Source organism: Leopardus geoffroyi, chromosome C3, assembly GCF_018350155.1.
Source record: "Leopardus geoffroyi isolate Oge1 chromosome C3, O.geoffroyi_Oge1_pat1.0, whole genome shotgun sequence".
Classification (NCBI taxonomy): domain Eukaryota; kingdom Metazoa; phylum Chordata; class Mammalia; order Carnivora; family Felidae; genus Leopardus; species Leopardus geoffroyi.
In genome coordinates, this window is record NC_059338.1 from 47,063,047 (window position 1) to 47,076,429 (window position 13,383).

At 36.3% G+C, this 13,383-nt stretch overlaps 1 protein-coding gene across 5 annotated transcripts in view; it reads left to right on the forward strand.

The window, feature by feature from the left end:
* The window catches only part of HMCN1 (hemicentin 1), a 483,427-nt gene that overhangs the window by 403,951 nt on the left and 66,093 nt on the right, over window positions 1-13,383 (forward strand). For all 5 annotated transcript variants that reach the window (XM_045452692.1, XM_045452695.1, XM_045452691.1 and 2 more), the window contains 8 exons: window positions 2,461-2,542; window positions 4,080-4,216; window positions 8,191-8,332; window positions 9,347-9,491; window positions 9,888-10,015; window positions 10,328-10,484; window positions 12,476-12,597; window positions 12,796-12,960. In XM_045452692.1, the coding sequence (XP_045308648.1) occupies window positions 2,461-2,542; window positions 4,080-4,216; window positions 8,191-8,332; window positions 9,347-9,491; window positions 9,888-10,015; window positions 10,328-10,484; window positions 12,476-12,597; window positions 12,796-12,960 (1,078 nt within the window). The remainder of the gene's footprint in view (window positions 1-2,460; window positions 2,543-4,079; window positions 4,217-8,190; window positions 8,333-9,346; window positions 9,492-9,887; window positions 10,016-10,327; window positions 10,485-12,475; window positions 12,598-12,795; window positions 12,961-13,383) is intronic.

Genomic DNA, 13,383 nt, shown 5'->3' on the forward strand with positions numbered 1-13,383 from the left:
CATTGTTCCTTTAAACCTGGAATAACAAATTATTTAATTATATTCTGTGTACTTTTCACTGAGAAAAGAGGAAGGAAAGGGAGCCGGAAAAAGAGAGCTAAGGGTTATAAATTGTCTACTGTGTCAGTCCTATGTTCAACTCTGGGCTCTATCACACCAGTGACTTTCATGACAACTCTTTGAGGCAATGTCTTTATCTCCACTCTACACAGCCAGAAACAGGCAGAGAGATTAGTACTTGCATGACAAGTTTGGTGATAGAGCTGGGTCTCGATCCTACATTGGGTTCAAAAGCCTTACCAGTGGAACTCAGCACATTTCTGGTTTCTGTATCAAGGAGAACATGCCTTCCATTCCCCTCTTTTCTCTCCAACAAATATTGCAGTAACTCAGAGGAAACTCGAGTTAAATTTTTAAACCACTTACTGAATGAAAACCCTTGAATGTTATAATTTCAACAGATAACAGATCCAGAAGAATTTTGTAACATAAAGGGAAAGGAAACTGTGTGGAATCGAATTATAAAAACAAAGAAATGATGGTAAATAAACCCTAACTGAAGATTAAGGCCACATCACAGTAGGTCTAAATGGAAACATTATATAGTTGGGTTGTAACAAAAGGAGACAGAGATCCCACAGAGTTTTAGTTGGTGACCCACATGCACTAGCTATTGTGGAGAATACAAACATAATACATAAAACATGTATCAGCCTTCCAGAAGTTTCCAGTTGTCTAGAGTACATAAAACTACACACATGATAAAATTAGGAAAAGAAACAGTTAAAAAAAAACATTCAAGATATTTTCAAAGTAGAAAATTAAATATTATTAACTCCCAAGACTGATCTTGGTTCCTCTGCTCCTCTGTGTTTTCACATTTTGTACGTATCTCTATTATAGCACTTACTGCATTAAATTTCACTTATCTGAACTTTGTCTTTTCGTGTATGCAACTATAGCATATAGTTATGACTGGCAATAGTGGATGCTTTGCAAATTCCAAATTGTGTGCTAGAGACAAGAGTTTCATAAAATATCTTCCATCAAACGCTAGTTCTGTGAGTTATTCCACTGGGGGAAATTCTGTGACCAAATACAGTTGGAAAACCTTACATACTATACCTTCCTCTTCTTTGTGAACCATAGTGCATGTCAACAATTCCACAAAATACTGCTCTAGAGAAATCTGATTAACTGTACCTTTTCAAACCCTCTATAAGCAGAACACAGTTTAGAAAATGTAGCTAAATATAATGACTGTAGGCAAGCAGAAGGGCACAGGTTGTCAGGAAATATTTATTGGAGGAGGTAAAGACTTAAGAGTAAACTTGAATGATAGATCAAGTTTGGTTAAGTCAAAACAATTGGGGGTGAGCAGTATTAACTGGGAATAAAATTAGTTGATAGAGAAAAGTTGATTTTTAAAGGTTTTAGACATTGATGGTAAATTCATAAATTATTCTCCAGGCAGTGGTCCATCATTTTGAATTCTTAATTGAAGGACTATGTGAGTGTCATGCTTCTTAAAGTTGCATTTAAGTATTTTTGCAAACATACCAGTCTTAAATTTTTTCAAAGGAGTTTTTGCAACCTACAAAACAGTTTTTCCATAACTTATAAAGTCAATTTTGAATGCAAGAATTCAAAAACTCACAATATTCTAGTAATGTTCAAGTAGTAAAAATAAATGAAAACGGGATTTTTCTGCTTTTCCAAAATACATTTTTCACAGAAGTAAGATCATCTGTTTACCAGAGTATATTTTATGGGTACGTAAGCATGGGCTGTGTCTACACAATGTCAAACATATGAAGGAAGGCTCACACTTTCAGTGGAAAGTATGCACAGGGTTTTTAAAGAAATGTTTCTGGTTTTAGTCAGATACGAGTAGATTATTCTGTCAGTCTGACACTGTTTACAGCCGGGTTACATAATATAGCTCTTTTGTTTCACCATGTTTACCAAAGGTAGATTCAAAATATGGTATTAATGTACTTTATTTAAATAACCTGATATTTTATTTGTTTACTTAAATTGCATTTTATTTTCTTCAGGAAGATGCCAGTTGAACTTTTAAATGGCAGATACCATTTAAATCGATAAATACTAATGGGTTCAATAAACATTGTATATCTAGTCTGTCATGTATTGTGTGGGGTCCTACATACATCTGCCTTTTCTGTGATCATTAAATATACCTAACATGCAAATGTTCTGAAATCAAATATTGAAACCCTCTTAAAACATCGTTTTATATATGATAGAGAGCCAAGCAGTGCCCACTACCAGGGTGCTAATCACAAATGTTAAAATAGTTTATTAAATTTTAATTGTTGTACTCTCCTAAATGATACCTTGCTTTGTGTGAGACTTTTACATTCATTCTAGTAAATACTTATTCTCGTCACTGAAACTGACGAGTTAACATTGTGTAATTCACCTATTTGGATTTTGCAGGTGGAGGATACAGGAAGGTACACATGTCTGGCATCCAGTACTGCAGGAGATGATGATAAAGAATATTTAGTGAGAGTGCATGGTAAATTTGGCAAAATTTCCTACCATCTATCATATACCTAATTAGAAGCCATAATTTATGGAGCATGAGCAACTCCATCATATGTTCCTACATAAGGAAATATATATTTTGCAAATCTGGTTCTTATATTTGGCTGACCAAGTCCTTCTTGAAAAACTTCCGTGGACTTTTTGACTTATTTATTTTGTTCCTGCACAAATAATTCATGGTTATTGATTTCCAATCATAGAATATAAATTACAATAAAGAAGAAAATATGTCACCCGGTCTTACCACACAAAGGCCTTTTTGCATACAGATGTCGCAGAAATGTATCATACGGCATGTAGTATTTAACTTCATTTTCATCTCTCTTAATGGCATTATGAACATGTTTTCATGTCAAAAACCATATTTTTATAATAATTTTTAGTGATGGCCTAGTGCCCCATTTTATGAATATGCCATCATTTATTTAATCCATTCCCTATTTTCGGATATTTAAACTGTTCTGTTTTCATGAGTATACGCAATACTGTTATAGGCATCTCTGTGTATATATATTGTCCTGTTTCCTTAATTAGTTTATTTTGATAAATTTCTGTAAGTACACTTGCTTGATTACACACACACACACACACACACACACACACACACATTTAAGACTTTGAAATTTATTCCCAAATTACCTTCTAGAAAAGTTGGGCCAATTAAACTCTGGCCAATATTATTTCAACATAGAGATGGGAATTACTCTTTATGGAAAGGAACATTTAACAAACCAAAAGGAAATATTTATTTCATTCTTGTAGCCTAGATGACTCGGCAATGCAAATTATCTGTTATTTAGGTACCCCCCTCTCACCAGCCCTACACACACATTAAGCCTGCCACTAATTGATAAGTCACATTAAAAGATACATTTCTGGGGTGCCTGGGTGGCTCAGTTGATTAGGAGTCAGCTCAGGTCATGATCTCCCGGTTCGTGAGTTTGAGCCCCGCGTTGGGCTCTCTACTGTCAGTGTTTCAGATCCTCTGTCCCCCTCTGTCTCTGCCCCTCCCCTGATTGCACTCTCTCTCTCTGTCTCTCAAAAATAAATGAAAACATTTTAACAAAAAGATAAATTTCTGAATATTAAGAAAGTGTATACATTTCTGTAGGTTATGATGGGCAGACCCTCATTTATTAGTTTTCAAATCTGATGTTCAGAGAAAATCATTACCAAGTGTGGAACCTGGACAAGAAATCCTTTCTTTGTGCCTTAGTTTCTTTACCTGTTAAATGGTGATAGTAATGTGATTATATTACTTATCCTGTCATTCATGTGGCTCTTGGAAGAATTTCATTACTCTATGTGTCTGAAAGTACAGAGTAAGGCTTAAAAAAAAAAGTCCACTATTTGTAGTCATCCATATCATAAATTGAATGCGTAATGTTTTAAGTTTATGCCCCTTATTTTACATAACAGGAGTAACATTTGTTGAAAACCTAAGATAATACAGATCATTTTACATCTTGTTTATTGTAAGCCTCTGATATGTTTGTTCTTATACCCAGTACCCCCTAATATTGCTGGAACTGATGAGTCCCAGGATTTCACTGTGTTACGGAACAGACAAGTGACATTGGAATGCAAATCAGATGCAGTGCCCCCACCTATAATCACTTGGCTTAAAAATGGAGATCGGTTACAGGTAAATCCTCCTAAATTCCGCAAATCCATTTTGAGGAAAAAAATCAGCTGAGGAGTCTTTGCTAGGTAGACAAAACCAAACACCAGGCTACTGTTATTCAACATTGTGTTGGGGGGGGTGGGCACAGGATCTTTTAATCAGCCTTATTTTCTCAACCTTCACTCAGGTAGTTAATACCTAACTATGGGTCAAAAGACAGGTATTTTGATTCAGACACTCTGTAAATTGGCCCAAGTATGTATCTCCTGAAGCCCATGGATTAAAGTTGGATTTGAAATACTCAGCTATTTCTTTACTTGAGAGGGAATAAACCATCTGAGTCTCAAAAGAACTGACCTGTCCTACTAAGTGTCTTGGACAAACCTTTTACTGAATTTTTCTAGAATAAACCAGGACCTCAGGAGGGACCCCCAGAATCTAGGTGATATCCTTGGATGCCAAGAATATAAGACAGGAATCCTTGAAGAACACACTTACTGGCTTTCTAAAGCTTCCCATTCTCATGTGATATCTGTGTGCTGTCACTGAGTGTCACAGCCCAGGATCCTAAATTGCTTTTTAGTGTTGGTTCAAAGCCTTGACTTTGAATGTTCTGATTGTTCCTATCCTAGTCATTACTTATGCTTTTTTCCCCTTTTGTTCCTCCTCATCCTTAGTATAACTTACTGTGCTAATTGTCTCTAATTATAAAAGAAGATTAAGTCCCCTAACCCCTAAGGCAGAAGAACTTCCGCCACCACCAAATCACACCAAGGGACCAAAAACAGACTGGATGCTAACTGGGGGTTACTTGCATGCGAAATTATCATGGGTATCACTTAACATTCATGTGCCTCAGTTTCTCTATTTATTGTGCCTCTACTGTAATGATAGGCACTATAATTGCTACTGAGAGTAGTCTTGACCTTCAAGGAGCTCACAGACTACTTGAAAAGATATAGAAGTAAATCAAAGATTATAGCATGGATACAACTCATATGTTAGCGCAAGGTATAGCATTTTATAAAAACAGAAGAGAAGCTAGTAACTCAGACTCCAGGGTAAGGGACAGTTCAGGGGAGCTTCTTGAAAAGGGTAAAATCGGTTTTAAATGATGAGTAGATGTTGGGTGAGAAAGAAGAGGGAAATTCTAATGATAGATAATGGCATCTACAAAGCTATTTCAGGGAAAGGAATGCTGTTCTTCCAGGAACCGCAAGTAGCTTGGTGTGGCTGAAGTAGACTGTGATTAAAATCCTTTGATTATTCCCTGTAGATTTCAGGATTCATGTTAAACTACCCCGCTTAGCTCACAAGACCTTTCACGCTCTGACATTTTTTCCATAGTTTTATCTCCCATATGTGCATTTTACTCAAAACTATTAGGTGTTCAGACAGAGACTGAGTGAATGTTGATGATGGAGAGGTTTAGAATAATTCCAGCTATGAACAAGTGATGTTAGTCCTGGGACAGGGTGAGTTCAATGGTTATGAAAAGGAGATGAATTCAGTTTCAGATATTTTGAGTTTGAATTACTGATATATTATCCAAGTGGAGATTCTAAAAAGCACTAAGAAATATAGGTCCCTATTTCATCAAAAACGTCTTTGACTTGGTAGTCTTCAGTCGTATGACCAGTTGTTGAAGCCATAGGTTTGTATGCAGTTGACCAGAAAGCATACATAAGAATGCTTGAGTTGTACATACATAAGAAATGCATAAGAAAGCATACATAAGAATGTGTGAGAAAATCTGTAAATGAGAATAAAGCATAAGGCAACACTGATAATTACAAGGCGAGCAAAGGAAGAAGAGAAGAAGAACAGAACTGAGAAGGAGGACTCAGAGAGATAGGATTAAATACAGGAGACACTGGTGTACTAAAAGCCAAGGAAAAGAGAAGGAGTGGTTAACAGAGACCATGCTAAGATACAATTAAGTTGTGTCCATGACTTTGGCAATACACAGAAATAGTAAAAGATCTGAACAATCATTCTTCAACAGAGTAATCAAAGGAAAGGGTAGGCTACCATTGTTGGGAGAATTAAGGAAGAAGAGGGAATGGAAATAATTATGGGCTATTCTTTAAATATGTAGAAGACTTGCATACATAAGAGATTGAAGATATAAGAGAGAGAAAGAAGTTTAGAGAATAACATGTGTTAGAGAAGTAATGGGACCCTGGTCACAAGTGAAGAAATCACCCTTGGACAGAAGGGCTGACCTTTTCCACAGAGATGGAAAGATAGAAAGGAAGGTTGCATTCATTAAGTAAGGTAGGAGGAGGAGAGAACTGCAGGCACAGGGCTTTGATTTTCTCCATGGAATAGGAAGCAAGATCATCAACTGACAATAAGATTCTATCTGATGAAAGAAGTTAAATTTGGAAGAATCATTGGTGGCCAATGGAAAGAGACCAGAGAAAATTATATGAGACTTGATGAGTTAGCAGAACTTACTGATATTCCTGGCACAAAACATTATTAAGAATCAACTCTGACCTTTTTTATTACCCTGAAACCCTGCTATACCCATATAAAAAAATTAAAAATAGATATTTTATAGAACTTGCTGTATGTTTAAGAAATCACTTATTCTCATCAGAGGTAATAAAATTTTATCACTAGGAGCCCCTATAGCAATTAAAGGCCTAAAGAAAATACATGACTTTGTAAAATAAAGAGCTGAACTGCATGTTTGAATATGAACAACTCTTTTCATTAGAAATATACAGTTAGCCCTTGAACAACATGGAGACAAGAGGCACTAACCCTTCCATGTAGTCAGAAATCTGCGTATAAATTTTGACTCCCCCAAAAACTTTACTAATACTCTATTGTTGACCCAAAGCCTTACCGATAATATAAATAGTTGATCAACATATATTTTGATTGTTATATATGTTATATATTCTGTTTTTACATAAATAAGCTAGAGAAAAGAACACATTATTAATAAGATCATAAGGAAGAGATAATACATTTATAGTACCGAATTATATTTATCAAAAAAAAAATCCACATGTAAGTGGACCCATGCAATTAGAAGGTCAGTGGTATATCTAATTGGGACAGATCCCATATGGCAAAAAAACCTTATTTAGGCTACCCCTGAAGTAGTTCCTTCTTTGATGCAACCAGAAAATATTAGTCTTTGATGCTATCTGGAAATTTTTAGTGATTATGAACATCATGCATCGTTATACAAAATTAATTGTTTACATCTATTTTCCCAGTTGGACTTAATAGCAGAGGTTAGGGTTCATTGTTGCTATATTTTCATAATTCTTGTTTCTACATCTGGGTACAAAATAAACACTTAACAATATTCATAGACTAAAATCATTTATTTACTTCTTTTTAAGTGTTAAAGGACCATTGTTTCTTATAAGTTAAGCAAAGTTAATTTAAGTCACGAAGCTTTCAGTTGTAAATGGCAGAATTAAACTCAAACCAACTTAAAAATTATTTAAAGATATTTATTACCTACAGTGATTGGTGATCTTATGTTTTAGGTCTTAGGTATTACTAGATCCAGAGATTCTTCTCACATAAGCAAGCATCTGTGATATTTTTTCTCTGAATCTCAATTCTGCTTGCTTTGTTTTAGATTCAGAACAGGCTGTCCACACAAGGTGGTAAGACCACTACCAGGCTATGTCATCCTCACTACCAGATACCAATAAAAAGAACACTTCTTATTCCCCAACACTTCTAACACAGTCCTGCCGAGGGCTCTCTGGGGCCCAGCTGCCCACCCTTGGATCATTGTGGCCAGGAGAACTGGGAACATCGATTGTGCCCTTGCCTTAAGCACACTCATAGAAATAGTTCCCAAGGGGTTTGGATCCCAGGATAACAGTAGGGGGAGCAGACAAAGCATACTGGAAGACAGGCAATCCACAATTCACTATAATTACTTTTTGCTGTTATAAAGTAATATTTTATTCTCTTTTCCTGACATTTTAATGGTAAATCTTACTTGCTGAATCCAGGCAAGCCCTCGGGTACGAATCCTCTCTGGAGGGAGATACTTGCAAATTAATAATGCAGATCTAAGTGATACAGCCAATTATACTTGTGTGGCCAGCAACGTTGCAGGAAAGACTACAAGAGAATTTATTCTCACTGTAAATGGTAAGAAAGTTAACCATTGTTTCACAATTTAAAAATTTAGCCAAGGGCATTCAAAGAAATGATAACATTTTTGTTTCTTATGGGCACGCTAAATAAATTCTTGTGGTTATCTTATTTTTTGAAGACAACATGTATTTGTATTATGGCTATATTCAAATGATATTTCAAAAAAATTAATTAAAGGTACATTATCTTAGAGGATAATATATGTCCAGTCATTATCAGCATATCCTGATGCTCTGTGTCATTCAGATAAGAGGCATTGAGAAAGTTACACTAAATCTCTGGATGACAGGTGGTCCATTATTTAGTTCTTTATTCATGTTGGTGTTGGGTGTATATGTGCTACAGAGACTGCCACAGGACTGTGATTTTCTCAAATATAAAATCTAAACATTAAAATGTGCCAATATTAGGGGAGATAATACAGGCTTTTCCCCATAATAGTGTCTTTGGTTACTATATGAAGCTTTACAGAATATTGAGTGACCTACACAACTAATATCTCTAATACTAAAGTTAAAATTCAAGTTTTCTATTCCCATATGAACTCAACGATTAATAAAATACATACTCTGAGACTTGCATGATTAATCACAGATGTGCTTTTCATTAGACCGGCCCACTGTCTGTTCTTTATTTAAAGTGAAGCTGTTCCAGTGCTAACATTCCCTGACCATTATTTGGCCAAAGAGAAATAAGAAATATCATCTTTAATTTGCATCAGACCAGAGCTAATTTTTATTCAAGCGTCTCTCCAGGAAAGCCAGATTTCACACACCGTATCAGGGATTTAAAACCTCCTTCCCCCAACCTGTGCTTTATTTTTCAACATGGAGTTTCTTGAGTAAGACTTTAGGAATTAAACGCCAATTCTGTTTATACTAACCTGAATTAGCCGCAGGCAAAGCTGTACCTTTGACTCAAAGCTAACCTTGTATTACCTCTTCAGAGTCTTAGTTCAGGCTGTGTTATTAATGTGAATGAAGTTTTCCACATACCTCTCTTGCGCAGTTCCTCCAAACATAAAGAGCGGCCCCCAGAGTCTTGTCGTTCACGTAAATAGGTCGACTGTATTGGAGTGCCTTGCTGGGGGTGTGCCAACCCCGAGGGTAACATGGAGAAAGGATGGAGCTGTTCTATCTGCAGGTCACGCAAGGTAACAGTTCTGGAGAAGGACGAAAAATACTGTACTAACTGAAATATAAATTCTTGAATCTTTTTTTCCAATGTATTGTTTTGGTCTTGTTATATTTAATACTAGTATCCTCATCTTTATATGAGAATCAACACATACTATTTTAAAAGCATAATCGTAAGGCTTATGTCCAAAAACATAATGATTGTATTTCCTCCAAGGGCACAAGTCCATCTGCTGTGCATCTTTGCAGAACATCCCCCTTTTCCACCCAGGGTATTGTGAATTTCTAAAGCAGGAAAAGACAAAAAAAAAAAAAATGGATTTAACTATAAGTCTTGTAAAATACTCTCAGTCAGAATGTGAATAATCAGAAAAGGCTGATTCCGGGGACTTCACTTGTGATCTTTCTTGTAGATACTCCATCTTGGAAAATGGATTCCTTCATATCCAGTCAGCACATGTCACAGACACTGGACGATATTTGTGTATGGCTACCAATGCTGCTGGAACAGACCGCAGGCGAATAGATTTACAGGTCCATGGTAAATATACTTCTGTGAATGACATCTAATCTTTGGGCTAAATGTTCTTTGATAGCCTAAACCAGTGAGATCATAAAGACCTTGATATCCGGGGCTACGCGAGTGTACCATCTCTATTGCGAACAGTCAAGATCCATGTTTTCTCCTCACTGTGGCTAGCACCATCACAACACTATTTAAATTCACAGAGCCTGATCAAGTTCATGATTAGGGGGCAAGTTACCAGTGATTAATTTCAGTCTGGCAGAAATACTTCAGGTGGCATACTATTTGCTGAATGTGTTACCCTCCTATTTGTTGACTTTGTTTTAGTTCCTCCATCCATTGCTCTGGGTCCTACCAACATAACTGTAACAGTAAATGTTCAAACTACTCTGGCTTGTGAGGCTACTGGGATACCAAAACCATCAATCAGGTGGAAGAAAAATGGGCATCTTCTTAATGTAGATCAAAATCAGAATTCATACAGGTAAGGAATAATTTTTTTTAACTTTTTAATATTTGTTTATTTTTGAGAGAGACAGGGTGCAAGCAGGGGAGGGGCAGAAAGAGAGAGAGAGAGAGAGAGACAGAATCTGAAGCAGGCTCCAGGCTCTGAGCTGTCAGCACAGAGCCTGAAGCAGGGCTCGAACTCATGGACGGTGAGATCATGACCTGAGCCAAAGTCAGACGCTTAACTGACTGAGCCACCCAGACACCCCAGTAAGGAATAATTTAATTGAAAACCCCCACCTACTATTTAGAAACATTATTTTTTTTTTTAATTTTTTTAATGTTTATTTATTTTTGAGACAGAGAGAGACAGAGCATGAACGGGGGAGGGCCAGAGAGAGAGAGGGAGACACAGAATCCGAATCAGGCTCCAGGCTCTGAGCTGCCAGCACAGAGCCCGACGCGGGGCTGGAACTCACAGAGCGCGAGATCATGACCTGAGCTGAAGTCGGACGCTCAACCGACTGAGCCACCTAGGCGCCCCTAGAAACATTATTTTAAAAAGAATTAACATTTCATCTCTATCAATGGGGACAGCATATATATACATACAATGGGGACAGCCTTTACATACATGTGTGAAGCCTATACATGTTTGAGGAATTAGCTAGTATATAGAGTATATATTTTTTCTTAATGTGAAATTAGTTTTTCAACCTAAAAGCTTTTTTTGAATGAAGGTCAGAGAGATCTGCAAGATTAGATTCCTATTCTGCTTTATTTTTTTAGCACCTTTTAGATTTTTGTAAAGACAAAAAGTTAAAGCATCATTTGGTATAAAAGAAAAACTATTCTGTAAAATTAATACTAGCTGTAGCCGTAGAATAAAAAATAAAATTCTGAACCTTGAAATACACCTTAGGTATTTAATAGCATGAGGGAACATACCATTTTCTCCAATTTTTTGCATTCTCCCTGCTTTACTTCCAGTAGCTCATAATATGACAGTGTATGGTTTTTAAAAGCTAACCTCTAAATCAGTAGGAATTTCTGATATTTAAGATGAGCATCATTTATTGTATCTCAATTAAGTTAATGGATAGATACCCCGTCAAAGGATTTGCCAAATGTTCTCATAGATCTACTTTGACAATAATCAATTCTGATAATCAGGAAATATGAAACCAGGAATGTTTCACTTGGAATTCTGTTGTTTCTCTCTCTTTCTCACCCTTTTATTCTTTGGGTAGCGGGAGTCTAGTGACTTGAAGATATACACTATATGGAAAATACACAATACCATTGAATAAAAAAGCATGTCAAATGTATTCCCATTAAATCAAATCATTTTTATTCCATCAGCACACACTTTGCAGTAAGAAAGTAGATATTTTATTTAGATTTACTTAGAATAATATATGTATATTTATTAAAGCTCTTAAATATTTGAAATGATCTAGATCACTTTGGTTTTTAATTGATTAGACATTAGGAAAAAGACTTATTGATGTATGTACTTTGCATCTCTAAGATGTCCAGCACATGTAAGGAGACATGTGAAGGAGAGAAACATGCAAGACAGACAGAGTTGTAATTACCTGTCCATCAATGGAAATAATCAAGTACCAATCTACAAAGCTATTGTGAAATTTAGAGATAGTTTATGTGAAACAGTTGAGATGGTGCCAGAATGTATTCAATGCTCAATCAACAATAGCTATCATCAGTGTGCCCATTTTACTGTATTTCACTTAGAAGAGTATGGTTGATCATGATAGAAGCATTCAGAAAATGCAGGATGCCCCCTTCGAACAATCCACCCAGCTGCTTCCTTAAATCTCAAGGTTAGGGCTCTGTTAACCCATTGCCCATATAAAAAGGTCTGATATATGAAGTATCAGAGAGACTCCTCATTTTAACATGAGGAAAGAATTCCATTTCCCTCAATTCACAACATGGTACCATGTTGAACCAACGTTTATGAAAAATGATATATAGTACATCATTTCTTTGAAATATTTCTTCTAGGCTCCTTTCTTCAGGTTCACTAGTAATTATTTCCCCTTCTGTGGATGACACTGCAACCTATGAGTGCACCGTGACAAATGATGCCGGAGAGGATAAAAGAACTGTGGATCTCACTGTCCAAGGTAGAACTGGCTTACTGTATGGATTGATACTTACTATCATCATACATTTCATCATTCCACTACCTTACAACAGGGCTTCTTTTTCCACTTACCTAACATTCACTTTCAGTGTAGGAAAAGAAAGATGTATGATAAGAGTTTGGAAATCTGGAAGAGTTGCAAATGTGTACTTTCTTCTTGTTGTTATTGTTGTTTTAGTTCCACCTTCCATAGCTGATGAGCCTACAGACTTCCTGGTAACCAAACACGCCCCAACGGTGATTACTTGCACTGCTTCGGGAGTTCCATTTCCCTCAATCCACTGGACAAAAAATGGGATAAGACTACTTCCCAGGGGAGACGGTTATAGAATTCTGTCATCAGGTAAGGCCAAGCTCAGTGATTACACATCTATGATTAGATTAATCATGAATAGATGGCTTCACCTGGCCTTTTTTTGGTACCCAAATAAAAGAATAAAATACATTTTCATTCCTAGACTTAGGCACCTGGGGGGAAAGGCAGTTAGAGTGGGAAGGGGAATTAGAGAACACGAGAGAAAAAAAATCTGGAAACAAAATAACAATAACTGAATATAATCGTGATCATTGGAATTTTATGTCCATATTTACTGATGCTAAAGTTTTACAAGTTCATGGCTTGCTTTTGAGTGAGCAATACTCCCTCCATTGGCCAAAAAGAATCTCCATTCATTTAACAAACATTTAATGCCTAAAATAAGTTAGAGACTCCACGGAGTTTCTGAGGCTATAAAACTAAGAGGGTTCTTGTTTTCAAGGTTTTTAT